General features: G+C 45.2%; 1 protein-coding gene across 5 annotated transcripts in view; it reads left to right on the forward strand.

Annotated features, from left to right (window-relative positions):
• The window catches only part of SLC9A8 (solute carrier family 9 member A8), a 65,327-nt gene that overhangs the window by 18,743 nt on the left and 19,888 nt on the right, over positions 1 to 26,696 (forward strand). For 4 of the 5 annotated variants that reach the window (XR_009405486.1, XM_059407212.1, XM_059407213.1 and 1 more), the window contains 6 exons: positions 3,310 to 3,368; positions 8,071 to 8,154; positions 13,793 to 13,894; positions 14,956 to 14,990; positions 20,097 to 20,240; positions 25,126 to 25,264. Coding sequence is in view for 4 of the 5 variants with exons in the window: in XM_059407212.1 (XP_059263195.1) it covers positions 3,310 to 3,368; positions 8,071 to 8,154; positions 13,793 to 13,894; positions 14,956 to 14,990; positions 20,097 to 20,240; positions 25,126 to 25,264 (563 nt within the window). In the remaining variant the exon portion in view is untranslated. The remainder of the gene's footprint in view (positions 1 to 3,309; positions 3,369 to 8,070; positions 8,155 to 13,792; positions 13,895 to 14,955; positions 14,991 to 20,096; positions 20,241 to 25,125; positions 25,265 to 26,696) is intronic. The other variant, XM_059407214.1, reaches the window with a different exon arrangement.

Raw genomic sequence — 26,696 nt, forward strand, 5'->3', positions numbered from 1 at the left:
AAAAGCATTAACCATGGTAGTATACATTTACAAGGGAAAGAGAAAGTTGAGGTTTTAGTAGAGCAGGAAAACGCTAGCTTTAAAAATGAAATCTGAAACCATGAAAAGAGGTTCAACTTCCCTAGTAATCAGGAACGATCACTGAATGCAGATGAACTGCAAATGCAAAGTGAAACAAAGTACAACTGGTTGCCCATCATATGGGGCAGAAATGTCAGTCTGATGATTATGCAGGGTTGGTGAGGATGTGGGAGTGCTCTGGGGCAGCGGTATAAATTGGTACAGCCACTTTGGAGGACAGTTTGGCAGCATTCTCAAGAGATAAAAATGTTCATGCCATTCACTCTCTCCGGATGTACCCTCGGGAAACACTTACACAAAGAGGCACGAACCAGCATGTTCATTGCAGGACCGCTATTAACGGCAAACGGTTGGAGACAGCTAGCTATCATTTGCAAATGGTTAAAAAAAAATTTGTGGCTTTTTAAAAAATTAAAGTATAATTCACATACCGTGTACAATTCAGTGCTTTTCAGTATATCCACAGGACTGTGTGGCATCACCATTATCTAATTACAAAACATTTTCATCCCTGCAAAAGGAAACCCTCTCTACCTATTAACAGAAACTCCCCATTTCCCTCCTTCCCCCCTCCCTTGGCAACCACCAACCTACTTCCTGTCTCTGTAGACCTGCCTATTCCATACATTTTGTATAAAAAAGTCTGAGGTCTTTTTAAAAAAAAAATAACAGATTTATTGAGATATAATTCACATATGATACAAATTATCCATTTATTTATTTATTTTTAAAAAGATTTTATTTATTTATTTGACAGAGAGAGATCACAAGTAGGCAGAGAGGCAGGCAGAGAGAGAGAGAGGAGGAAGCAGGCTCCCTGCAGAGCAGAGAGCCCGATGCGGGGCTCGATCCTAGGACCCTGAGATCACGACCCGATCTGAAGGCAGAGGCTTTAACCCACTGAGCCACCCAGGCACCCCAGTTATCCATTTTAAATGTACTGTTCAGTGGGTTTTAGTACACTCACAGAGTTGTACAGCTATCATAACAATCAATTTTAGAAAATTTTCATCACCCCCAAAAGGACCCCCTTTCCCTTTAGGGGAATCACCCCCAAACCCCTCCTCCCCAGTCCAAGGCAACCATTTCTCTCTCTATAGACTTGCCCTTTCTGCATGTTTCGTACAAATGGACCACAAAATGTATGTTCTTTGTTCCTGGCTCCATTCACTTAGCACATTTTCAAGATTCATCCTTGCTGTAGCGTAGGTCAGTGTCCCGTTTTAATTGCCAGTTAATACTCTGTTGTGTGAATATACATTGTTTCTCCATTCATCAGTCGATGAACATTTGCATTGCCCCCACCTTTGGACCACTGTGAACAATGTTGCTAATGAACATCCATGTATGAATTTCTGTTACGAGCATTTATTTTCTGTGCCCTTGGGTGGAGTTGCTGGATCATGGGGTAACTCTGTTTTACTTTTTCAGGAACTGCCAAACTGTTTTCTTGCAGCGACCGCATGATTTTACCTTCCCACCAGCAAAGTATGAATGAGAGCTCCTGTTTCTCTGTACCTTTGCCAGCACTTGCTTTCCTGTCTTTTTATTTTAGCCATCGGAGGGAGTGTGAAGAGCTCGCTCATTGTGGTTTTGATTTGCATTCCCCTAATGATGTTAAGCATCTTTGCATGTGCTGATTGGCCATTTGTATATCTTCTTTGGAGAAATATCTGTTCAATATGTGGCATTTTTATGCTGTGCTGCGGGGCTGTTCAAAGGAATGAGGCAAATCTATATGTAGTAATCCCTGAGTGCATCTTCCAACATTTTAACACTGAGCAAAATAGCAAGTAGTAGAATGATGGATTATAGTACTGTAAATTTTATATAAATACACACACTCAGGACTGTGTGGTTAAATATGAACATGTAAGAGGATATAGAATGATCTGGTAAAATATTTCCCAAACTTCAAGACAGTTGGTCATCTAGGGGCAGGAAGAGAAAGAACTAAGGTGGGAGTGGGATCTCATCAAAAGGGATTTCTGCCTTATTTATGACATTGTGCAAAGTATTCATGAACTATTTGGTTAATAAAAAATTGTATTGGGGCGCCTGGGTGCTTTCATGCCACCTGTCAGTAGACAACTGTTCCGAAAATAGGTTCATTGACGCCCTTTATAGCCCAGATCTATTTTGTCTTGGTCTCTTTGTTTCAAAGTAATTTTATAATTGTTTTACTAATATGTAACAATTCAAATGGCATAGAGCTTTATAAAGTTAACCTTATCGACCTCTTCACCTGAAACCTCCTCCCCCACAGCAGTGAGTGTTCAAGCACTTTTCCTGATAAACTTCTCTGTTCTACTTCTAGTATTGTGCCCTCACACCAGCCAACAAAGTGTGTTTCATCGGCTTTCTGGCTCTCCTTTGTTGATAAGGAGAGAAGCTCCTTCCTCTGTAGGGGGGACGGAAGTCTTTGTCTTTGAGCACCTAGGACCCTGGTCTACAGGCTTGCTTTGTATCACCCCCTTCCAGAGATTGTGATTCCGTAGGTCTGGAGGGCTGCTCCAGTGTCTTTATTTTATAAAAAGTCCCATGGTGATCCTGATGAGTCAACCAGGTTAAAAATCATTTCTCTTGGGAATAACAGAGGCATCATAAACTGGCTCCATGATGCTTCTTTGAGAATTATTTTGGGTAGGTTCTTTACGAGAGAGTAATGAGCCTGTCAGCCTTAAGGAAACATGCCTGAACTTAGATGGTCTGTTTTGTTCCAGGAATTTCACAGAATTTTTACTTTAAGTTATTTTTAGCATTGAGGTTTTATCTCTAACTGAATACTCTGCATAGAGCTGCCATCTGAATCTAAGAAAGTGATCTTGTATTCTTTTTTTTTTTGAAAATGGTGGGATGATGCAGTATGGGGCAAACTTAGCACCTGAGCTTTCTGTCTTCTCGCACTGAAGATGGGTGGATGTAGCAAAACTGACAGGTGTCAAGTTTCACAGATCTTCTGTGCCCAGCAGACTATCCTGGGGTCTTGTTTTGTCAAGCTTTTCTTTCCCAGCCGCACCCCGCCCCCACTGTTGTTGAACTTCCTTATAGTGTGTTGCCTGAGATGCGACTCAGAACTTCACATTGATTTCCATTCTTAGGTTTTCAGACATAAAACTTGCAGAAATCCATAGAAGCTATATAAAGACATAATAGTTTCTCTGGAATAATAAACAGTAATCTTCCTCATATCTTAGATTATGTTCAACTTTATATTTTCTCTTCTAGGTATTCTCATGGGAGCAGTTATAAAAATTATAGAGTTCAAAAAATTGGCAAATTGGAAGGTACGTTTGCCCAACTATTGATTTTTGAACATAACTTACAATTTTTATTGAATGTTCTTCATTTTAGAACACTGTTAGTTACGGCAGCTTATCATTACTTGACTATGAGTGAATTTTATATTGTCCCATTAATTTTTTAACATTCTGCTGGTTTAGGGTTGAGAGCTTTACATCTGACTTCTTTGAACAAGCATAAGTCTCACACTGCTTCAGAAGTTAACGGGAGCACAGGGCGTCATGTTTTGTTATTTATTTGCATGTGTATAATCTTAGAATAACCTGCTGCTGTCTGGGGAGAAAGTCTCTAATTAGCATTAAACATCAGTCCTCGTGACAACCACGTGAGGTATCACGTGATGTAGACTGACCACATACCATCATCACTGTGTTTTTACAGATGAAGAAAGTGACCACAGAGAGCTTGAGACATGTCCCACATCACAGAGCTAGAAAGTGGCTGAGTTGAGCCTTAGGGCCGGATGTGCTGGCCCTGTGCTGTATTCTCTCCACCACACCATGCTGACCTCAGTGTGTAGGCGTTCATACCCTCGTGTTCACACAGTAGTACACACATGAGCGTCATCTTGTGGCATAAGAACTAATTGAAACTCGAATTTCAACTTAAATTTGTACATCCGTTTCGAATACAGAGATTTAAAAAGTATGTAACAAAATTGATTATTGGGGGGCTGTAAGGTTTATTTCAAAATACTAAAGAATATTTCGTCACTAAAATTTAGCACATTCAAACCCCACTTGTTTAGATTCAGCTCCTAGGTGCTGGGATTAATTTACCTATGAAACTATAGAGTGTAAAACTTGCAAAACAAGCCACGTAGTCTGACCTACAACACAATTTGAACTGTTATAATTAGTATTCAGGAAATATTGTATGTATTGAGTGGAATCACAAAATACACGTTGAGCTCCTCCTATGATAGAGCTCTCCTCAGCTGGGGAAGGGGCTGGGTGGGCCCCACCGACGCACACTGTGAATGATCTCTGTGCCCTACTACGACTGGTTGAATTTCACCACCCTCACAGTGGCTAGTTGGAGGACAGGGGACACAGGCTGTAACCCTTTCTCTGCTCCTGCCTACATCCTGATCGGTAGATCCAGCCTGCTAACACATCTGGTTTGACTTAAAATTAATTGCTCAAAATTGGAACTGATTTTAAACAACTAAAAATTGGTTTATTTTAAAATATTATCTATCTATATAAGATGCTGGAGATGTCACATAAAAACCTGAACTTCTAGCTTCCCTTAAAGAAGCAGAAACTCTCTGAACATCAGGCCCCGATGTTGCCCCGCAGAGATCCAGCAGCTTCTCCTCTGGGGGAATGCTGTGTGGCCTGGGGAGCCTGAGTTGGTGACCCCTCTTTTGAGCGGTGGGGTCAGGGGGAGGAGAGGGGAGGTTGTCTTCCACGTTGAGTTTTGTATGCTTCAGTTTTGTTGAATTTATTTTTCAGTGGACGTTACTTTCCAAGTTAAATAATAGTAGTATATTTAATGGTACAGGCAAGTGAAGCAGAATTGGGCGGTGAATGTAATTAAGCGCCCAGAGAGCTCTCCAGGCCATCTGGGCTCGAGCTCAGAGAAGGGGGGGGTGTCTAGGCTGGGATAGTTGGGCCAGGCTTCCCAGAGGAACAGGTTGTCTGTGAAAAGCTGAACCAGGAAGCAGGACACCTGTTTGGAAACCCAGTGCTGGGGGAAGCAAGGAGAGATCAGAAAATCAAGGAGTCTGGTGTTCTGTCTGTGCAGTTCTGCTGCCAGACTGTCCTGCTGGGCTTGCCTTCCGCCTGTATTATCAAATACTTACATGTTTATTTCTTGAAACAACTTTGTTTTTTAATGTTTGTTTATTTATTTATTTATTTTAAAGCTTTTATTTGTGTATTTGACAGAGATCACAAGTAGGCAGAAAGGCTGGCAGAGAGAGAGGAGGAAGCAGGTTCCCTGCTGAGCAGAGAGCCCAATGCAGGGCTTGATCCCAGGACCCTGGGATCATGACCTGAGCCAAAGGCAGAGGCTTTCACCCACTGAGCCAGCCACCCACGCGCCCCTATGTATATTTATTTTTTGTTGCAGTTTTTTTTTAAGGCTTTTGTTATAAAACATACATAACATAAAGTGTATTATTTTAGCTATTTTTAGGTGTACATTTCAGTGGCTAAATACATGTACTATGTTGTACAGTCATCACATTATTTCCAGAACTGTTTCATCATCCCAGATAGAAACTACCTAGTAAACAACTTCCCAGTCCCCCTCCCCACAGTCTGTTCTACTTTCTGGTTTTTTGTTTTGTTTTGTTTTGTTTTTCGGTATTTTCTATTTTTTTAGTCACCCCCATTCTACTTTCTGTCTTTATGAATTTACTTATTTTATGATTCCACTTTACGTAAGTAGAATCATACAACATTTGTCCTTTTGTGTCTGCTTTATTTTACTCAGCATGGTGTTTTTAAGGTTCATTCATATTGGAGCATGTATCATAATTTCCTTCCTTTTTGTGGCTGAATAATACTCTTTTGTAGGTATATACCGCACTTTGTTGATCCCTTCATCTGTTAATGGACCATAGGTGTTTCTACCCTTTGGCTATTGTAGACATTGCTGCTGTTAACACTGGTTTACTACTCCTTTATTTTAAAGGAGACATTATAATAATGGGTTATAATACTGTAGTAAACCAATACTGTTTTTATAAATAAATATGATAAAAACAGAGTAGTACAGAGGCCTCCTGAAGCCTCTGAGGTCAGGCTTATTCTGTTGAAAAGGAAGATCAAGCACATTTGGAGAGCGGCTTTCCATGTCCTAACACCAACCCGCAGTGTCTTTGAATCGGAAGGGGCTGACTTTCTCAACCTGGGAGGTCAGTGGCATGTGACATACACTGCTCAAGTAACGTCTAAAATCGCCTCATACCATTTTGGGAAGGTGGGACATGCATTTCCTGTGGCTGCCTCAGCAAATCACCCAAACTGGGGGAACGTAAGACCACAGAGATTCATTATTCTTCCATAGTTCTAGACGCCAGAAATCTGCAATCAAGGTGTTGGCAGGGCCGTGTTTCCTCTGGGGAGCAAGTCCAGGGGATTTGAGAAGAATCCGTCACTGGCCTTTACTGCTTCTGGTGGTCCCAAGCATTGCTTGGCTGGGGCAGTGTAACCCCTTTCTCCTCTCTGTCCTCACATGTCCTCCTCCTTTGTGTGTGTCCTTTCCTGTCTCTTACAAGGACACTGTCATTGGGTAAGGGCCCACCCTAACTTAGTATGATCTCATCTGGATTCTTCCCTTAATTACATCTGCAAAGACCCTATTTTCAAAGAAGGTCACACTTGGGGTTCCACGTGGACGTGAATTAAGCCTAGAGGACACCGGGCAACCCACCGCAGGGAGGTTCTCTTCTTCCTCGGGTCGGGGCTGGTTTCTGAAACTCCCAAAGAATCTATACAGCACCCCTACTAGACAGGTCATGAGAATAGGTTGCCCCACAAAACAGAGATCGGCCCATTGCTTTTCACATGGTCCCGGTCTGAGTCATGAGCTTGTTGCACGGGCAGTTATTTTAAGACTTAATAAGGCATTTTCAGAAGTCATTTGCTTTCTATTTTGAGCCTTTGAATGTTATTTTAGTCTTTATGGTAACAGCTGTACATTTGTAAGAATACACTTAGCCATTCTTTTGATTAGTCAAGACAGATAAGACGTGACAGACAAGACATGAAAACTTTCATATGAGAAAGGGCTGAATTTTGCATTGTGAAGTAGGTTTTGTATTACATGTGTCATTTTGAACTTGAGGACCAATGTGAATTTTCCCTCCAATACACCAGCAATTCTATATTAATATAGAAAATGAAATTATTATGTTACCCCTCCAAAGACGGCTATATTCTAGAAATACCTTTCCTAATGGTACTTAATACTTGAATCTGAAAGCATGGCAAGGGGCCTGCTTGGTCACAAGGGACTTGTCCCAAGTCACAAGGGCATCAGATGGAGACTGTGTCATCATAGTCCCAGATTTAGGAAAATGGCACAGTTGTCTGTGACAGGCAGAGAAAAGGCAGGGCTGTTTTAAACATGGATAGCGTCTACTCTTCCTCCAAGTGGATTTTTTTTAGGGCTTACTGTTACTGTTTTCCCAGAGAATTTCAATTTGTGGACTTATTTTTGGAAGTGTTCTGTTTTAATTGAAATGTCTTCTGTATTAAAATTAACTGTCTTTCCTTAGTAAAGAATGAAAATCAGGGGCCCCTGGGTGCTTAGTCGGTTAGTTGTCCAACTCTTGATTTCATCTCAGATCCTGGGATTAAGGCCCACGTTGGGCTCTCTGCTGGGTGTGGAGCCTGCTTAAGATTCTCTTTCTCCCTCTCCCTCTAACCCTCCCCCATCCCTTTCTATAAAAATACTAAAAAAAAACAACAAGAATGAAGAGCATATACTGTGTGTTCGGAAGCAGTTCATATGCTGGTCACCTTTTCCAATCACTTGTCCTACATTTTTAAATGCAGGTTTTATTGTGTTTTTTGTTCTTCTTCTGCTTGGTTTTATCATCAGGTAATCTTTTAAACATTGGGTGTTTCCACTGGGCTTAAGAGGACAATTACTTTGGCTCTTCACTGGTGGATTTATTTCTTAACTACGTAGATTCCATCCTTCTGAAAAATACCCATTTTATATTTACAGGAAGAAGAAATGTTTCGTCCAAATATGTTTTTCCTCCTCTTGCTTCCTCCTATTATATTTGAGTCAGGATATTCATTACACAAGGTAAGACTCAGGCCTGCGTCGGTGCTTTTGGTCTAGCTGGCTGCCTCTGTTAGTAAGGCGGCCTCCAGAAAAGCTTAGGTGTTGACCTCGCAGTGCAGGATCTGCACCCACACCCCAGGGTGCATGGTCGAAGCTGGACTGCACCGCCTGACTTAGGGAGAGGAACAGACGTATCTGGTCCGTGGGCTGCTGTCATGGTCGCAGGCGCTGTGGCTTCTTAACTAGTGTTTTCTGTAGAGGGTTACCTTGCCTAGCAAGTGATGGCCACAGTGATTTTAAGTGGTGCACAGACAGACGATCCATTGATTCCTCTGGTGGGACACAGACTGACATATGTAGGAGCACAGACTGTCCCGGGACAGCAGGGACATGTGCTTCAGGCCTTTCGATTCCCTCAGCTCACTGTGTCGGGCCTCTCTCCTTCCTTAGGCTTCTGCCTCCTTCAGTGGGTCCCCTCTTGGTGTCTTGCCCTGGGCCTCAGCTCCCAGCTGATAGCTCCGCACCCCTGGTTTCCCTTTCTTCCCTTTCGTCCTGCCTTCTCCCTGGCCCAGCTTCTGCTTACCAGAGTGGAGCCTCATCCTTGCTCCCCAGTCGTCCAGCTCCTTCTGGCCCATTACCTAGTCCCACAGTTACCCGGCCTATTCGTGGCTCCTCAGCCTGGAAAGCGGCTTCAGCAGCCCCTGCCCATTTCCCTGCTTTGCCCCAGCATTTCTGGTCTCTGTCCTCCAGTTTCCAGTGGAACCCTTTCTGCCTGGGCGGGAGCTTCTAACTTTCAAGCCAGTTTGTATATATATGTGTGTGCGTTGGGGATAAGGGGGTTGGGGATGTCTTTTTCTTGTCTGTGAGTTTTCTTTAAGTGTATTTAAGTTTTCAAATAAAAAGATGGAGCACCTGGGTGGCTCAGATGGTTGAGTGTTAGGATCATGATCTCTGGGCCCTGGGATTGAGCCCCATGTCGGGCTCCCAGCTCAGCGGGGAGTCTCCTTCTCCCTCTCCCTCTGCTTCTCCCCGTGCTTCTGTGTGTCTGTCTCTTTCTCAAATAAATAACCTTTAAAAAATAAAATAAAAAGGTGATTCAACTTAAAATATTAGTAATAATCAGTTAATTTGTGAATGTGATTAGAAACTGTGAAGGTTGGAAGGTTTGGCCTAGCCTCAGAGAAAGGGAAGAGCCTGGACTTTCAGAGAGATGGTAGGTTTAATCCTGTGCTGCCCCCTACAGGTGTCTTTTGGGTAAAGTTAAGATTTTAAAACAAAACAAAAAACCCTGAAAATTGGTTGGTTGGTTGAAGGTTTGCAGTGGATGAAAGGATGTTTGTAAAGCATCACCCGCCACAGTAAATAATTGGTGGTGCTTCTTGTTACTAACATGATCTGTTATTAATGTGACCAGTGTTGTTGCTGTTGTTTTTAAGATTTTTATTTATTTATTTGACTGAGAGAGAGAGTCACAAGTAGGCAGAGAGGCAGGCAGAGGGAGAGGGGGAAGCAGGCTCCCTGCTGAGCAGAGAGCCCGATTCGGGGCTCGATCCTAGGACCCTGAGACCATGACCTGAGCCGAAGGCAGAGGCTTAACTGAGCTACCCAGGCGTCCCATCTGGCTTTCTGCCCAACACCCAGTATTGTTTTTAATAGCTTATTAAACTTGAGAGTTAAATTTGTTATGAGAGTTTTGGTTAAAACATACTAGTTAAATCTTTAATTTTCCACCTGGATACTAAAGCATAAATATTCTAAAATGTTCGGTCCAGATTTTTTTTAAGCTGTTATTTTATTGTGGCCCTATTCAAAGAAAAAGTGAAAAGGAGGTTTAATGTAAAAACAAACAAACAAATACACCAAATCTTATAAATTGTTACTGATCTCAGATAATTTTTTATTATTTTTATTAACATATAATATGTTATTTGCCCCAGGGTATAGGTCTGTGAATCGTCAGGCTTACACATTTCACAGCACTCATCATATGACATACCCTTCCCAATGTCCATTACCCAACCACCTGCTCCAAACCCCTCTTCCCCCAGCAACCCTCAGTTTGTTTTGTGAGATGACGAGTCTCTTATGGTTTCTGACCTCAGATAATTTAAAAAGAAACAATCCAGAAGGAATTAAAAGTCAATGTCTAGCTCTTTCATTTTATAAACAAATAGTGAATTATAAGCAGATTGAGGAAATATTTTAGAACAATGCTGAGGAGATTGATTTGGTTTTTACTTAAAAATATGACACTTTGGGGGTACCTGGGTGGCTCAGTCATTAAGCATCTGCCTTCAACTCAGGTCATGATCCCAGGGTCCTGGGATTGAGCCCCGCATCAGGCTCATTGCTCAGCGGGAAGCCTGCTTCTCCCTCTCCCACTCCCCTTGCTTGTGTTCCCTCTCTCACTGTGTCTCTCTCTGTCAAATAAATCTTTTTTTTTTAAATGACACTTTGGTTATTGCATTAGAGCATATAAAAATTTTATTTTCTAATTTTTTGGAGGGAAGAGAGAAGCTTGTTCCAAAATTTGAGGAAAATAATAGTTTCTTAGAAAAACGTATGTTTAAAGATGGCTTTCCAGCAGAAAATGGGGCAATTTATGTGAAAGGGACTAATGTAAGTTAGAAATGCGAATGCAGAGACTTCTGTCCACTTCTTATCCTCCCTAGAGAAGATAGGAAGTCAACTTGAATGTCTTTAATATTGCTGTATTTGCTGATATAAATTTGGACTTGGAATAAAAATTTCAGTAAGATTACCATCAGTTAATATGCATTAGATAGGCAACTGTTGGTTCTTTGAAATTATTAATATAATATAAAGAGTAGTCCATTAGTTATATCAAAGAGAAACAGATAAATTTGCTTTATGTAACAAAGGGAAGTTCTTGAATGTGGTTACTTGAATTAGGTGAATTTTCAACATTCAGATTAATTTTATTTAATATTTTACTTATTTATTTGACAGACAGAGATCACAAGTAGGCAGAGAGGCAGGCAGAAAGAGAGCGGGGGAAGCAGGCTCCCTACTTGAGCAGAGAGCCTAATGCGGGGCTTGATGCCAGGACCCTGGGATCTTGACCTGAGCCAAAGGCAGAGGCTTTAACCTACCGAGCCACCCAGGCGCCCCATTCGGATTAATGTTAACCAACTCCATAAATTATATCAGCATTAGATTCCTATAAACAGATCAAGACTTAATTTAATCTGTTTTTAACAACAAATAAATCAGCTCCTTACAAAGAAAAGCTCAGAGATGAAAGCCTTTTGTTTAGAAAAAACCAAGTCATTGTGTTTGCCCTGTGTTATTTTAAAGTTCTTTGTGTGTGGAAGATTGATAAACCAAACAAAGTAATTGAATGTCAGATTATGGGAGGCCAAATCAGATTGTATGAATGAAGCGAAGTAGCTTCCTAAAGGAGATGGGCTTGTTGGGGCCACCAGTGTTGAGCTGAGGACACACTTTTTTGAAAACAGCACTTCTGGGGCACCTGGGTGGCTCAGTCATTAAACATCTGACTTCAGCTCAAGTCATGATCCCAGAGTCCTGGGATCGAGCCCTGTGTTGGTCTGCCCAAGAAGCAGGAAGCAGGAAGCAGGAAGCCTGCTTCTTCCTCTCCCACTCTCCCTGCTGATGGTTGCCTCTCTGCTGTCTCTCTCACTCTCTCTGTCAAACAAATAATCTTAAAAAAAAAAAAAATAGCACTTCCTGTGGTTCCTGACCAGCTCAGTGGAAAGAGCCTCTGACTCTTGGTTTTGGCTTAGGTCATGATCTTGGGGTCATGAGTTTGAACCCCGTGTCTGGCTTCATGCTTAGTGCGGAGTCTGTTTAAGTCTCTCACCCTCTCCCTCTGCCCCTCTCCCTGCTTGTGCATGCCTGCCCTCTCTCTCAAATAAATAAATAAATAAATCTTTAATAAGATACCGGTTCCAGGGATATCTGGCTGTCAGTAGAGCATACAGCTCTTGTTCTCAGGTTCATGAGTTTGAGCCCTCTGTTGGATATAGAGATTACTAAAAATAAATAAACTTTAAAAAATATGTATACCCCGCATCGGGCTCTCTGCTGAGCAGGGAGGGAGCCTGCTTCCCCCTCTATCTCTGCCTGCCTCTCTGCTTACTTGTGATCTCTCTCTCTCTGTCAAATAAACAAAATCTTCAAAATAAAAAATATGTGTAGGATAAAAATATATGTTTATAAAAAATAAAAAATTAAAAAAAATACGTGTAGAATAAAATAGCACTTCCTGTTGTCTGTGGCTTGTTAGTTAAGCAGAAGGATAGAATTCCTTGTCTATGCCCACAGTCAAGTGTCAGGGGTCCTTGGTATTGTTCCTAAGTGGAGCCCACAGGAGTCTAATAAATAGCTTTTTAAAAAATTTTACGGAAACTTGAAAGATAATTCCATAGTACTAGGACTCAAATATTTTCTCTTAAATGCTATAAAGTATAGGTAGAATTATATCTCATCTGTCATATTTGATGAAGATACTAATAGAGTAAAATAAAATTATTTTTTTAAAGATTTTATTTATTTATTAGAGAGAAAAAATGAGCAGGGAGGGGGCAGTGGGAGAGGGAGAACTAGGCTCCCTGCTGTACAGGAAGCCCAACATGGGACTCAATCCTAGGACCCTGGGATCATGACCTAAGCCGAAGGCAGATGCTTAACTGGTTGAGCCACCCAGACGTCCCTAGAGTAAAATAAAATTATTTGGAAGTCCTGTACAGCAAACTGAATTTTCTGATCATATAACCTATTATCTTGATATTCTTTATAATAGTGCACCTTTTCTGGGGTACCTGCTGGCTTGGTCAGTGCAGCATGTGACTCTTGATGTCGGGGTTGTGAGTTCGAGCCCCACATTGGGTATAGAGATTGCTTAAAGTCTTTAAAGGAAATTATGTTCTTTTTTAAAATTAAATAAAAAATTATAATTATGTAAGCTTTGGACTTTGATCAGACATGAAACACAATTAATTCCTTTTGTACCTATTCATTGGGCATCTCCCATCTGATGCGCATTATGCCAGCAACTGTTATATAAAAGCAGACCGGGGTCATTGTGTGTATGTGTGTGTGTCCCTGTCATCATGAATCTGCCCTCCACCCCCTGCTGAGCATATAGCTTAGTGGGAAAGACAGACATCAAACAGTTCTATAAATGAATGTAAGATTTTGGCCCTGTCACTCGCTACCAGGAGAGGGTTATTGGGCACTCAGCATAGAATAGGATCTGACCTGGGTAAGGGATGAGAGCAGCTTTCCCTCAGGAAGAGCCAGACCACCCTAAGATCTTAGGATGATTCAAGTTCACCAGGCAAGGAAGAAGAAAGAATGGTCAAAGCCCAGGGAGCATGCTGTGTTCGGAGAACCAGAGAGAGACAGAGAGAGAGAGTCACCAGTGTGACTAGAACCACCCAGAGAACAAAGGGGAGGTTAGAGGTCTTCACAGGGGTCCAACCATCCAGGCTTTGGTTGTGTTTTAGCTGCATTCCGAGCGGAAGTGGTGGGTCAAAGTGAAGACAGCACAAACCAGGTTGGTGGTCTTTTGCAGAGAATCAGGTGTATGCAGAGGACCAGGTGGGGTGTGCATGCCTTCACCGACTGGACCAGTTACCCTAAGCAGTTCTCTTATCTCTGCTCTTTCCAACAGGGTAACTTCTTTCAAAATATTGGCTCCATCACCCTGTTTGCTGTTTTCGGTACAGCAATTTCCGCTTTTGTAGTAGGGGGAGGAATTTATTTTCTGGGTCAGGTAAGAGAAACATCTTTGAAAAATTCTGAGAATCTCACATTCTTAGAGCTAGGGCAGGGAGGTGGCGTAGGGATACTTTGTGGGGCCTGAGTTTCACGTTCAAGGTAAATGCTGTCCTGGAAGGAAATCCAAACTCATACGAGGCACAGTAAAGGCATGCTGAAATTGTTTCTAAGTGTCCTCAAAGAGCGTTGGTGTCTGGAATTGAGTGAATTTTCTCCATAATGCCCAAAAGTTTTGGATCTTATTTGCAAGCCAATAATTTCTTAAGATAGAATACTAAAAATAAAGTAGAATATATACCACCAAGGTCTTCAGATTATAACAGTATCAGTTATGTTATCAAGTAGACTGAATCAGGATTAGGCACTGTTTCTTAATGAAAATTTGGAATTTTTAGAAATCAAGATTCTGAATATGTTCACTCAATTCTAAGCTGCCCAGCCATAGAATTACATACTCTGGATTTTCCACCATTGCTAAACCAGTTCCCAGTGTTCTGTACTTTGAGTTCAAATTACTTTTAATCTACCCAGAAAGGTAATATCTCTAGTTTTGCATTCTGCATGTCTATGCATGTCATAGTTTTTTTCCTTTATGGGTACTTGTAGAAAGTTTGCCTGCCCTAGTTCTGTAAACTAAGTTTGAGATTCAGGCCTCTGGGTGACTGGCAGGCTCCTCGTGTGTGTGTCGGATATGTCTGCTTCTGTGGGCAGCTAGCGGCCAAAGCCGATGGCATCTGAGCGTCACCTGGACTGCCGCCTCAGTGGCACCCTTCTTCGTTGCACAGCTTCTAGCATCAAATGGGAATGAACTTAAGAAAACCAGGCCTAAACTGGCCTGAAAGATGTAGCATTCTGTTCCATACTTTTGTTGTATAATGATCGAATGCATGCTTAAACTAAAACTTAGGAGTTTTCTTTATTTTTCAAGTGGTTTGGGGACTGAAGATTAATGTCCTTATTAGTTTCTAATACAGCACTAATGGACATTTTAATCTTCTTGGCTGTTCTCCAGGGGTTTTTTTTTGTGTCTGTGTGTTTGTGTGTTTTATTTTACAGGCTGATGTAATCTCTAAACTCAACATGACAGACAGGTAAATCTTTCATACTGTCACACCCGTATGACTCCTTTTCAGACTGGGGACAGTTCTCTCCACATTGATTCCCGGGTGTGGTATTTCTCTGTTCTGTCTCTCTCATTGTTTTGCCGATGATTTCTGCTGAATTCACTTGTGGCTCAGAAATGAATCAAAACTATATTGTGGAATTTTTAAGATCTCTAATCAGAGCATTGCTGATTGAAATAACTGATTTAATTTAAGCTTTGGAGAGAATAACTCTGGTCCGTTAACCACACAGTGCATCTTTCATTACCCAGAATCATCTTTGGCTAATTTCTGAATCTTCTCAGTGGCCGCGAAGAAAAGTTGTCCTCTGGATAGATTAGGGGTGGAGTGGGGGGCGAGGTGTACAGAGTCTGCCCTGTGGGAGTCCCACGAAGCCAAGCGTGGGGCAGGGTTGGGGAAGCAGGCAGGGCCAAGGGCTCTACCGTGGATATCTTGCTCAGTCTGACGCTGCCCCAGTGAGCGCTCAGAGCGGCCGTCTCAGAGCCCAGCCTGGGAATTTCCTAACTGACTTAGCAAGAAGCAACCCAGGCCGCTGTCTCCTGGATAGTACCAGATAGTGCTTAAAAAGCACACAGGCAGAGTGAGGCCTGGTGTCCCCTCTCTGAGAAGTCCAGCGTGTGTGCAGCCTTGGTCCATGTTTCTGGACCATCGGTGGTTGCTTCTGTGGCCTGGCGGGGGGCTGGAAAGCAAAGCCAGCTCTCAGCCCCATCTCTCCCATCAGGCCAGCCACAGCTTTCAGCCCTCAGCAACTTGGGGGCTAGAATCTTGAAGCCCCTTTCATGGGAACTGTGCCTCTGCTACCAGCCAACCCAATTCCATCTTTCCACCAGGAACACAAATTTTGGAGTTTTTAGTGTAAGATAGTCCTGATATATAAACAAGTAGCGAAAATCACATTCCTATTCCATAAGGAGCTGGAAATAAAGCAGAACTGAGGCCCACATTTTGTAGGTGTTTTGCAAGTGAAAAGAAACACCCCATACCCCTTCCTGTAAAGGAAGAATGTCAGGACATTCACTCCTTCAACCTTTTCTGGGGCAACTGGTTAGAGATATAGACAGTGCTTGATGAATTCCTGTGGCATTGAATCAAACCAGTGTTTATCGGGATGTTGAGGGAGAGAGGAGTAAAAGAATTGTCCCTTCGACAAGCAGAGAGTAAGAACCAGGTAGGGTTTCTCTCTGTGTGTGCAGACACTTCTTTCTTGTTGGAAAACAACTGTCCCCTACATGGGGAACGCTCTGGGGAAAATAAGCCATCAGTCACACACGCACACAGCCACAGGGCCTGGCCAGGCACTTAACCGGGGGGCATTGCCTGTGTGCGTCTTTGGATGACCACAGTGGAAGAGTGCACCTTGTCTGAAGGCGACTTCTCAGCTCTACCCAGTAATCACCATGTGGGAATATGGGCCCAGAAGTACTAAATATTAAAAAAAAAAAAAAAATTGGGGGACACCTGAGTGACTCAGTTAAGATTAAGCGTCTGCCTTCAACTCAGGTGAGGCTCTCTAGGTCCTGGGATTGAGTCGCGCATCAGCCTCCCTGCTCAGCGGGGCGCCTGCGTCTCCTCTTTTGCCCCTGCCTGTGCTCTCTCTCTCTCTCTCTCTCTCAAATGAACAAATAAAATCTTAAAAAAGCATTTTTTTCCCCCCACAAGAGGCCAGGTTTCTAGATTTTAATCATGAATTTTCTAGATTTTAAATGGTGACAAGTTAGTTTTTCAAAACGCCAGGACGGTCAAACGTAAGACCCACAGACCTCTGCACAACAGAAAACGTAAAAATAACTTGGTTGCACATAAGATTTTATCATAGCCATGGTTCTGCTGGAGAGCAAGGTCACTGGTGGACTCAGCAGAGTTACATCCCCACGTCGGTCTTTCACGTGGTGATGTTGCTGTCTTACGAGATGATAGAGTAAATCAGGAAAACACATTTTTAACTTGAACTTCTAGCCTCTGGCCTTATAAAGAACCAGCCACGAAAGTGGAAGGGGGAGCAGCTGATCACATGATGACAGGACTCCTGAGACGGAGCGCTCCATGAGTCGGGTTGTTCATACTTAAGACTTTCCGTGCTCACTGCCAGGAAGGCTCTGCCCCACTCTGGATCCCCAGTTCAAGCTAAATGTCTTCCGTGATTTATGCAAAGCATTTCCCCCCAGCTTCTTACGAAAAATTTAAACATACAGAAAAGACCAAGCATGTACAATGGATCCCAAATGACCACCACATGTCTTCGATTACTATTCAAGTGTATTTGCTTTCTTTTTTAGTTGGAATTCATTAGCCAACACATAGTACATCATTATCACTGTAATTTTTGCTTTAACATGGATCTTTCCATTCGTCCCTCCCTCTGTCCATTCATCAGTCTGTCTGCTTCTAGTTCCTGCTCTGGTTTCAGTTCAGGTTGCTACAGGGATCGCAACAAAGAACATCAGTCAGGCCTTTTCTGGCACAAATGAAACCCAACACAAGTAGTTTTGGGGGCAGGGAGAAGGTTGTTGGCTCAGAAATGAAGTGTTCCAGAATGATGGCTTCCAGCACGACAGCCCCCAGGGCCCACGCTGTCCAGGAATCTCTCCTCTCGCCGCATCTCTGTGCACGCTTCTCAACTGGTCTCGTCCTCGGGCACACTTGCCCCACGTGGCAGCACTGATGGCTCAGGCTCAAGTCACCCTCACGTTAGCTATCCCAGCCAAAAGGGCCAACCTAACTCTTGATGACCTGGGAAAATGCCTGCTGATGACCCTCTGACCAAACTTGGGTCCCCTGCCCACTCCTAGAGCCCTGTGCAACTCTGTGGGGGGAGAGAAGGGGAGGTGTGGCTCCCCAAAGGAAAATGGGGGTGCTATTCCCAAAACCAGGGGTGTGGATGCTGGGCAGAGAGAACCGTGACCATCTGCTCCGCTGCCCTGTCCTCGGGGTTGGAGCCGCACAAGGTCAGCACCCCACACACAAGCCACCAGGGGCTCCCAGGTTCCCCACCCCCACCTCTTTCTTTTTGGACATTCCGAAAATGCTTTTTAGACATTCTTTTTCCTTGAGACCCCTGATGATTTGCCCTGGGGTGAGAGAGTGGGAATTTAAGACAAGAAGACAAGCTCTAGGTCAGGGTGCAGCAGGAGGGCCTCAAGGCCTGCTGTCGGCAAGCAGCCCCCCCCACCCCCCAGGTTGGCAGTCCTTTGGCGGTGTCACCTTTCCTTCTTTCCCTCGCCTTCCTCCTCTTCCGCCCTCCTGCCTGCCATCCCCAAATACCTCTGGTCCATGCTCAGTACAGATCCCGAGAAAGTATGTGTGACTAACATGTAGTGCCCACTCCCTGGACACTCCCAGTGAGGCGAGAGGCAGGTGACCTGTGACAACCTGTGTGGACAGGGCAGGTGTGGAACTGAGCTCTGAACTGAGACTGTCTTTTGGGGTCTCCTCCTCAGCTTGAGATCCAGATGCTGTCCTTGAGGTGAGCCGGTTCGCTTGCGAGGGTTCGCCTTAGTCAGACACAGGGAGCTTGCCTTGGAGACCAGAATGCCAGGTCATTGGCTCAGAGGGTGCACTGTAGCTGGCAAGGCAGCCAGGCAGCTACCCCCAGTAGCCCCGCTCTCCCTGAGCCCCGACTCACGTGATTGTGCGGGGCTGCTGGGGATGGTACAGTGGACAGAGCACACCCCTGTCCCGGGCGAGTAGCTCCGCTTCCCTCCCAGACCGCACCCATGGTGAGGACATGAAACAGAGGTGGCCGGGCTCTGGCTTCCATCTCTACCCAGATCTGCCCCGTTGGAGGTCCCTGTTTTGTCTCATGTTGTAGAAGGGGGCTGAGCTCGTCTGTCTGCTGAGCTAGAAGGAAAGCAGTGCCGGGCGTGTCATTTGACAGGATTGGAAGGCTCTCGAGAACTCTTAGGGGTAAAAAGACAAGTTCAGAGAATAAATCATCAGGCTCCTGAGGTGGCCCATGAGGCCCTCCCTTGCTTGCCAGCCTCCGACATGTCCTGCCGCGTACCCTCGCGGGCTGCTGCCACACTCACGTGTCTGTTTCTCAGGCCAGCAAGCTCGCTCCCACCTCAGAGGCATCTTGCCGCTGTCCCCAGATCCTGGCTTGGCCATCTGCTCTTTATCATGTAGATGCTTGTTTCAGCAAGAGTCATCTCTTCAGGGGCCTTTTCTGACCATCCAGTCTAAGTGGCCCACCCTGTAGCCCCCGCCAGGTCACTCTGATCTTCCACGTCATGTTTGCCATTTTCCGAACCGCCTTTGGTGTCTGCGTGTTGCTATGTCCAGCATAGCAGTCAGGGGCGCGGACTCTGAGCCAGATGGCCTGTGTTTGGATCCTGGCTCTGCCACTTCTTAGCTGTCTGACCTTAAACAAGTTCCTTAACCTCCCTGTCTTACGTAGCCGGGGCAGTAATAGGGGCACCACACATGGGGGCTGTGTGGAATAACGAGTTTCTGTGCGTAAAGTGCCCACACCGTGCCCGGGACGTGGTCATTATTGGCCTCAGTGCCTGAAACATTTCGGACAATTAATAGCTCTTTCTTGGAGAGAATGACATCTTCCTGGGCACTATTAGGGGGGAGCTGCTGGCCTGGTGGGGGGTGGCGCTGGCATGGGTGGCTGCCATCCCCTTGAAGCACCCCAGAGATGCTGCTGACTTTTGGTACTCTCTGAGATGTTGCAAATCTAAGTGCAGCCTAGGCCAGTCACAGGTGGCACTCTGGTGGCCAGGGGAGAGGCAGAGGTCACATCCAGGAGCTCGTGGGCCCTGTGGGGGAGGCCCGTGAGCCATCATGGTTCAGGCTGCTCTGACAAAGAAGGCTGGGGATGTCTAATGTATTTTCAGCAAAAGTCTGCCAACCGTCATTGGTCAGATAAAGCCCGGGGACTCAGGGTGGGAAAGCAGGCTATTCTAACAACTGCCTGTGGGGCGGGAGGAGAGACAGCGGCTCCTCCAGTTACCGCGGCTCCGGTGTGTACGAACGTGTCAGACCGCATACAGGCTCTGGCTTTGCTGTTTTACTGTGTGGGCCCCACGGTTAGCGTCACCGAGTGACCCCTTCCTTTTCTCCTCTGTGCAGCTTTGCTTTTGGCTCCCTGATTTCTGCCGTCGACCCGGTGGCCACTATTGCCATTTTCAATGCGCTTCACGTGGACCCGGTGCTCAACATGCTGGTTTTTGGAGAGAGTATCCTCAACGACGCAGTCTCCATTGTCCTGACCAAGTGAGTGTCCTTTCTTCAAGGCCGCCACTGAAGGTCCTGGTGTCAGAGAGACAGCTGTTCCCAGGCAGCTGCACGAACAGCTGCTTGTCCTCTGGGCGGCCGGGTCACACGCTTCTCCGTCTTCCGTTTGGACAAGCCCTCACTCACCCCAGCGGTGCTGTCAAGGCCCGGGCTGAGCAGAGGCAAGCCCGCCCTTTAGGACCTTTCCGCAGTGGTTTCAAGTGCAGCTTCTTGTCCAGGTCCCAGGGGTGCTTATTAACTGGAGCAGTCCCAGGCCCCGCCTTCCCAGCTTCTGATTCAGTTGTTCTGGGGTGAGACCCAAGAACTGAGGTGCTTTATTAGTTCCAGCATAGGAGGGAGCAGCCAGTTGAGGGATGGTGTGTGGACAGCTTCGGTGCAGACAGAAGCGGAAGGCAGAGGCCCTGCTCTCCCACTGAGGGGCTATCGCCCAGCACCTTCCTTTCCTCTGGTGGAGAATGAGCCCGCGATGCTCACACGCGTCCCAGCTCAAGATGCTGTTGCATGGAAGCTGCTTGGGACACTGTGAATCTCTTTCTCATCTGTTCATCAGTATCCCTGCCCTTGTTGATAGAATCTGAGAAAATGATAGAAGAATCCTAAAATGTCAAGAAGCCACTAAGAAAAAGAAATGACTCTAAGGTCATCTCACATGCGTCTCTCTGACGCAGGCCTGTTTCCTTGAACTCTGTCTTTTGTAGTGCTCATTAGCATGTATGGGCAGGAGACCCAGACAGTTTTAGCAAAACCAGAGAAGGCACTGGCAGTCAAAGCAGTTGGAGGAAAGAGCTCTGGACAGTGTTTCACAATCAGCTAAGAGAACCTTAGGAGCCAGCCTCTGTTCTGCTAAAGAAAAACCTGTTTCCTTTGTTGGCATAGCCACAAGCATAGCCACTCTGTGGATGTTGGCATTTTCTTAAAAGCTTTATTATAGACTACATTCAGGATCTTTACGTTGGAATAGAACGATGTTTTATAGTGGGAGGAACCCAGGTTTTAGAATCAGGTTGATGCCACTCACAGCTGTGTGGCCCTGGGTCAGTTCCTTTACCTCTCTGAGCCACGTGCTTCTCAGCAGTAAAGTGAGGGTGATGATGTCCCAGCCTAGGACTGGGTTTGAGGATTGAATAAGTACTCTCCTGTGTGAGAAGCAGCATCACACATTAACATCAGTTAATATTAGATCCTTTCCTCTTCTACGCCTGTCCCCCAGTTACCATTTCCTGTGTTTGTCCTAGTTTTGTCCTAATCTTACAAGAAAAACTTTACCAAATGTTGCTTAATTGCAACCTTAATTAGCAGACCTTAAAATAAAAACAACTTTAAAACATTTTTATTATTCTAAAAGTAATACATATATTCTTCATACAAAATTTAGAAAAGTAAGAGTACATGCATTATTACTAACCAGAGATAATTACAGTTAACAATTTGGAAGTCTTCCTGTGTTTTATGTAGTGGGACGTATGCCCTGTATACTGTATTGTAACTCTTCCAATTGAGCAGAGTGGAAAAATAATCTTCCATAACCTTATTTTCCTGGTTACAGAGTAGTTCATTCTGTGAACTTCCTGGGATCTATTTAGCAAGTTCCCCACTGTTGGCTTTTTCACGTTTCTCTTGGCAAAGATTTCTGTAGCTTTATTAGGCAATTATCGCAGTAATATTTAAGATCTACTCTGAAAGCCTTTTCACTTTCGGGTTTTGACTTTTGTCTCGTGTCCTGGTGGCTGCACATATTGAACATTCACGATAAAGAATTTTGTTCAAATTGGCGATGGCATCATGAGTTATTTTTATACATTAGGAGCTCAACTCAACTGCTTTTTCTCTAATATGTTTTGTTTTTAAAAATCTGGCAGAAGTAGGACCTTTTCTGAGCTTTTTCTAGACTCTTTGCCACAATAAGGTTAAAGAGGAGGAGCTATTTTCTTTTGAAAGTGAGAAATGATGGAGTCACTGTAAGCAGCCATAGTTTCTTCCTGGAAAAATGCTCTCGAAGGCCAAGGTCGCGTGTAATGACAGTTCCCAAAACTGGAGCTGTGGGCCGCATGCATATGTGTGCAGGCTGGGGGCAAGGGGTGCGGGATGCTAAAGGCTAGCTGTCCACCGTCAGCATCTGGTGAGGGCCCTCCACGTGTCAAACGTCGCTCAGAGACAGCTGGACTTGACAAGGTCAGTCCAGGGTGGGAGAAGGATGCTCCCAGAGGACCCAGAGGAGTGAGTGCCTGGAGTATGAGAGGGAGACCGCCGCTCTGAGGAGTGGGAATGAGGCTTCTCAGCCAAGCTGTCTCATGAGCCGGTGGGCATTTTCAGGCTGGAAAGACAGCGGGCATGCTAGGCGTGCCTGTTTTGGGGGGCTGGGGAGCAGGACAGGAGGGGGCTGTTGTCACCTTTCCTTGGTTATTAGATAGACTCACATCTTGTTTGAGAGTCTACTTCATAAATGATCTCTCTCAAAGTGACCTGACACACTTATCTTTGCAACTGAATGTGTGAGTAAATTATTCCCCTTTTTTGAAGTGTTCATTTTCATAAGTGCCAGAAAGCTATCTTTTGTTTCTTCATTAACTTTAATTAAATTCGTTTTAGCTTTGATTTGTTAGTATGACGATTTATTCTTACAATAACTGCTACAGAGGAAACCTTTTTGTGCTCTCCAGCTGCAGAGTAGGCTCATGAAATGGATCCTGAAGCAGTTTTGTCTCGTGTTCTTTTAAGTGCGAGAAACAAAAAAGGTAGAAATTTGCCAGACCAGAAAGAGTCCAAATTCTACTTTCAATTATCCTGAGTTCAGAAACCGTTGGCCTCTGTCCTGGGTCTGCTGTCCACCCTTGATGTGACCTCACCAGCGAGTCACTTCCACGGGGCCTCTGCATGAAAAGAAAACAGTGGCCCCAGCCAGTGGACCAGCTTGAAGAGGTGGCGGCTGGACACTGTGTGCTGGCGGCCTTAGGTCCATTTGGGAACTGTGGGGGAGCTTAGCCTTCAAAAACACTTGCCCAGCTGAACCCATGTTGGCTCTCAGCAGTCCCCAAGGTAGGGTGTTAACCTGTGGTCGGCTGGGAAAGAAGGGGTTGGAGGAGATGGTGTGTCCAAGTGAGTTGGGAAAACTTTATGTGAAAAAAGTTAGATTTCTTTTTTTGCAGGACTTTTGAGAACCTTTATTATGTTGTATGCTACACTGTGCTGTGAATCATCACAGAAAACTTCCTGAGGTTATTTGATCAAGCTACCCTTTAATCAGAGATTATCCTGCCTTAAAATTATACCTATTCATGAAACGCTGATTAATGAAACCAAATATTTCTATTGATAATTCTTTGTTTTGTTTACTGCGTGCCTTTGTATAATAGGCTCTGCCTTAGGTCCTGGACATGTAGCAGTGAACAAGATGGACACAGGCAACTCATGAATGACTCATGAGTTGGCACTTTCTGTGAAGAAGTCAGGTTCCCGGAGAGCCCAGAATATGTGAAGGCGTCAGAGCAGGTGTTCCTGAGGAAGTGACACTGACCCTGGGTTCTGAGGAACAGATTGGGAAGTGAGCTGGGGCCAGGGAGCAGTGAAAGACGACCATGGTCCCTTGACAGTGGGACCCTTCCTGAGTGAGGAGGAGACAGGGTCACGAGGTCTGGCAGACACGGGGGTCCGGTGTTGCTCAGACCGGGCTTCCTCCTGAAAAGCAGTAGGAAACTGTCGATAGGTTTGGACAGGCCAGTGACCCGATCAGATTGTGCATTTTAAAAGGATCATGCAGGCCAGTGAGTGGAAGGAAGGCAAGGATGTTTAGAAAGAGCCATGAGGCATAAGGCCTGGGACAGAGGATGGTAAGGAGAGGCAGGGAAAGAAGTGGTTGGATCCGGGAGGTAGTCTGAAGGTAGAATCCATTAGGAGGAGGGTCTTTAACGAGGATGACTCCATTGTCATGGTATAATGGTTTTCCCTTTTGGGATAAAACCGTTAACTGAATTTAATGGCTTCTAACATTTTACTTTGTTCTGTTATCCTAGAAGGAAAGTTCTTTCAGTTCTTCCTAATGCCTCCTAACCCACTCTCTCGGCCCTTTCCCTGTGACATTTCTTCTTTAGGTTGCTCCGTGCTCAGATTTCCTGCCGATGCTTCAATTCCAGGTTTTATCCCAGGATCCCTGCTGCCGTCCCCTCCCCCCGCAACTGGAAGCACTCCCCATGGCTCCCTAGGGCCTTTGTGGTGAAATACCAACTCTGAGCTTGGGCCATTGCCTTTCCCGGGGCTACCATGGCAGCTGGTCGTACATCTCTCTTCCCACCGTTCTCCCCACCAGTGCCCCCACCCCGTCCCGTTCCTGGGTTCTAGCCATGCTGATTTACGTAATTGGATGCTCCCAGAATGTGCCGTGCGTTCTCGGGCTCTCTCGGGCTCCCTGCCTCTGCACATGCTGTTCCCGCTGCCTGGGGCACGTGCCTTCATTTCCCCTTCCTCTTCTTTTTCTAAAGCTGAAGCCAGCCCACACGTCAGGAGGAGCCTTCCCTGACCACCGCCCGGGCTGAGTTAGATGCACACCCCGTGTTTCTGCAGCCCTTGGCCCTCCCCCCAGCGTGGTCACTTGTTCTCTCCTTGTTTGTCTTCCTTACCAGACAGAAGGAGCCCCAGCAGGACAAGGACTCTGCTAGGCTCTCTGAACCGCGGTCCCCCACCCCCGAAAGCTAACACAGTAGGTGTTAGTTCACAAAGTAGGTCAACAAATAAGTGACCTAACCCAATGATGGAAGGAAGGAAGGACTGCATAAGCAAAAAAAAAAAAAAAGTGTTGAGTTTTAGTTGATTTCTGATAACTTTGTCTATAACATTTTAACTTCTTTCTTGTTTTCCTTTTACTTCCTAGCACAGCTGAAGGTTTAACAAGGAAAAATATGTCAGATGTCAGTGGGTGGCAAACATTTTTACAAGCCCTTGGCTACTTCCTCAAAATGTTCTTTGGCTCAGCAGCACTCGGCACTCTCACTGGCTTAATCTCTGCATTAATATCCTTTTAATATGACGAACACGCGTGGCTGAGAAGATTTTCATTATTATCTCCATCTCCAGCCATCTCCCCCTCTTCCTTAAGGGGCCCATTCCAGTCTAAGGCAGTGTTGGAAGGAGGACCTTTGTGTACTTTTGTCTTAAGGAGCACTTGCATTGAAACCCAAGGGCTTCGAGATGTGACATGTGCAATTTAGGACGTCTCTTTTCAGAGTGTCGCGGTCCTGCACACTGTTCCCTCTCAGATCCCACCACTAGGGGAACTTCTCACCTGAGATTTTCAGGTTCCCCTGTCTCACTTGTCACAGTCAGAAAACTGGAAATTAACTTCCTCTGAAATTACCAAACTGAGAGAGTCTTTACCCCACTGAAAGTGTTTATATGGAGAATAGATAAACACTCAGAAAAGAGCCTTTCAAAGTGAATCCGTCCAGGATGTTCACGCTGTCTGCACTGCTCAATGGCCCGTACGCTTTTCTAGCCAGAGGAGGAGAGAGCCTCTTAGGACCAATGACACCTTCATTGCTGTAGAAAATTCGTCACGTTTAAAATGGGAACAGGCACCAGACCGTTTCTGTGGGAGCCCAGGCCTGCGTCTCGGGGAGCCGGCCACCTGGCCCTCCTCCACGAGCAGTGTGTTCCACAGATGGCCGGAAGAGCCACCCTTGCTGACAGGCTTGCTGGTCTGCCATCCTGGTGAATTTTCCCTTTCCCCCTTTGTCCAGAAGTCTGAAGTCTCCATTGTTGGCTGACAGCTTCTCATATTGTACCAATAAACAGAATGGAAAACTTTTTCTAGATCAGTATTTTCCTCCACATTTATCTCTCTCCTGGACGGGGAGGGGATGGAGAAGCACCGGCTCTACGGAAGCCAAGGGGATGGGCGCTGCGAGCCCCAGCACGGGCGAGAGGGCTGTGCTTGAAGAGAGAGAAGATTCTCCTTTCACAGGAGCATGAGTTTAGAAATCTCCGGGAATGTCAAAGAAGGTCCTCCAATGGGGCACTTTCCCCAAGAGTTCTGGACACGCCTTCAGCTGTCTTATCTGATGTTGGAGGAAGGGGGGAAAGCGTGACACGCCCTGGAAGGGACCTGGCAGCACGGGCTGTCCTCCTGGCCGCGGCCCCAGCCTTGCCCCCGCAGCCCCGGCACATTGCCAGCCTTCCAAGTCAGCATTTTTAAATGAGTTGACTTAGGTTGATTTTAATTCTTCCCCTGCCATTTGTCTCAGGAGTTTCCATTCTTAGTGTTTTGTGAGATCCCCCTTCTTAAAACAACAGTCTCCCTGCAAAGGAAAAGAAAACAGTGGATATTCACATGTTTCCCTGGGATGTTCCGAAGCCTTTCGTATCCATTGCCTACCCTGTATATTTGGAAGGCAACATCTCCCATCAACTGTCCCTTGGTTCTTTTTCCTTGACAACTGTTATTTA

The sequence above is a fragment of the Mustela nigripes genome, chromosome 7, assembly GCF_022355385.1.
Source record: "Mustela nigripes isolate SB6536 chromosome 7, MUSNIG.SB6536, whole genome shotgun sequence".
Taxonomy (NCBI): Eukaryota; Metazoa; Chordata; class Mammalia; order Carnivora; family Mustelidae; genus Mustela; species Mustela nigripes.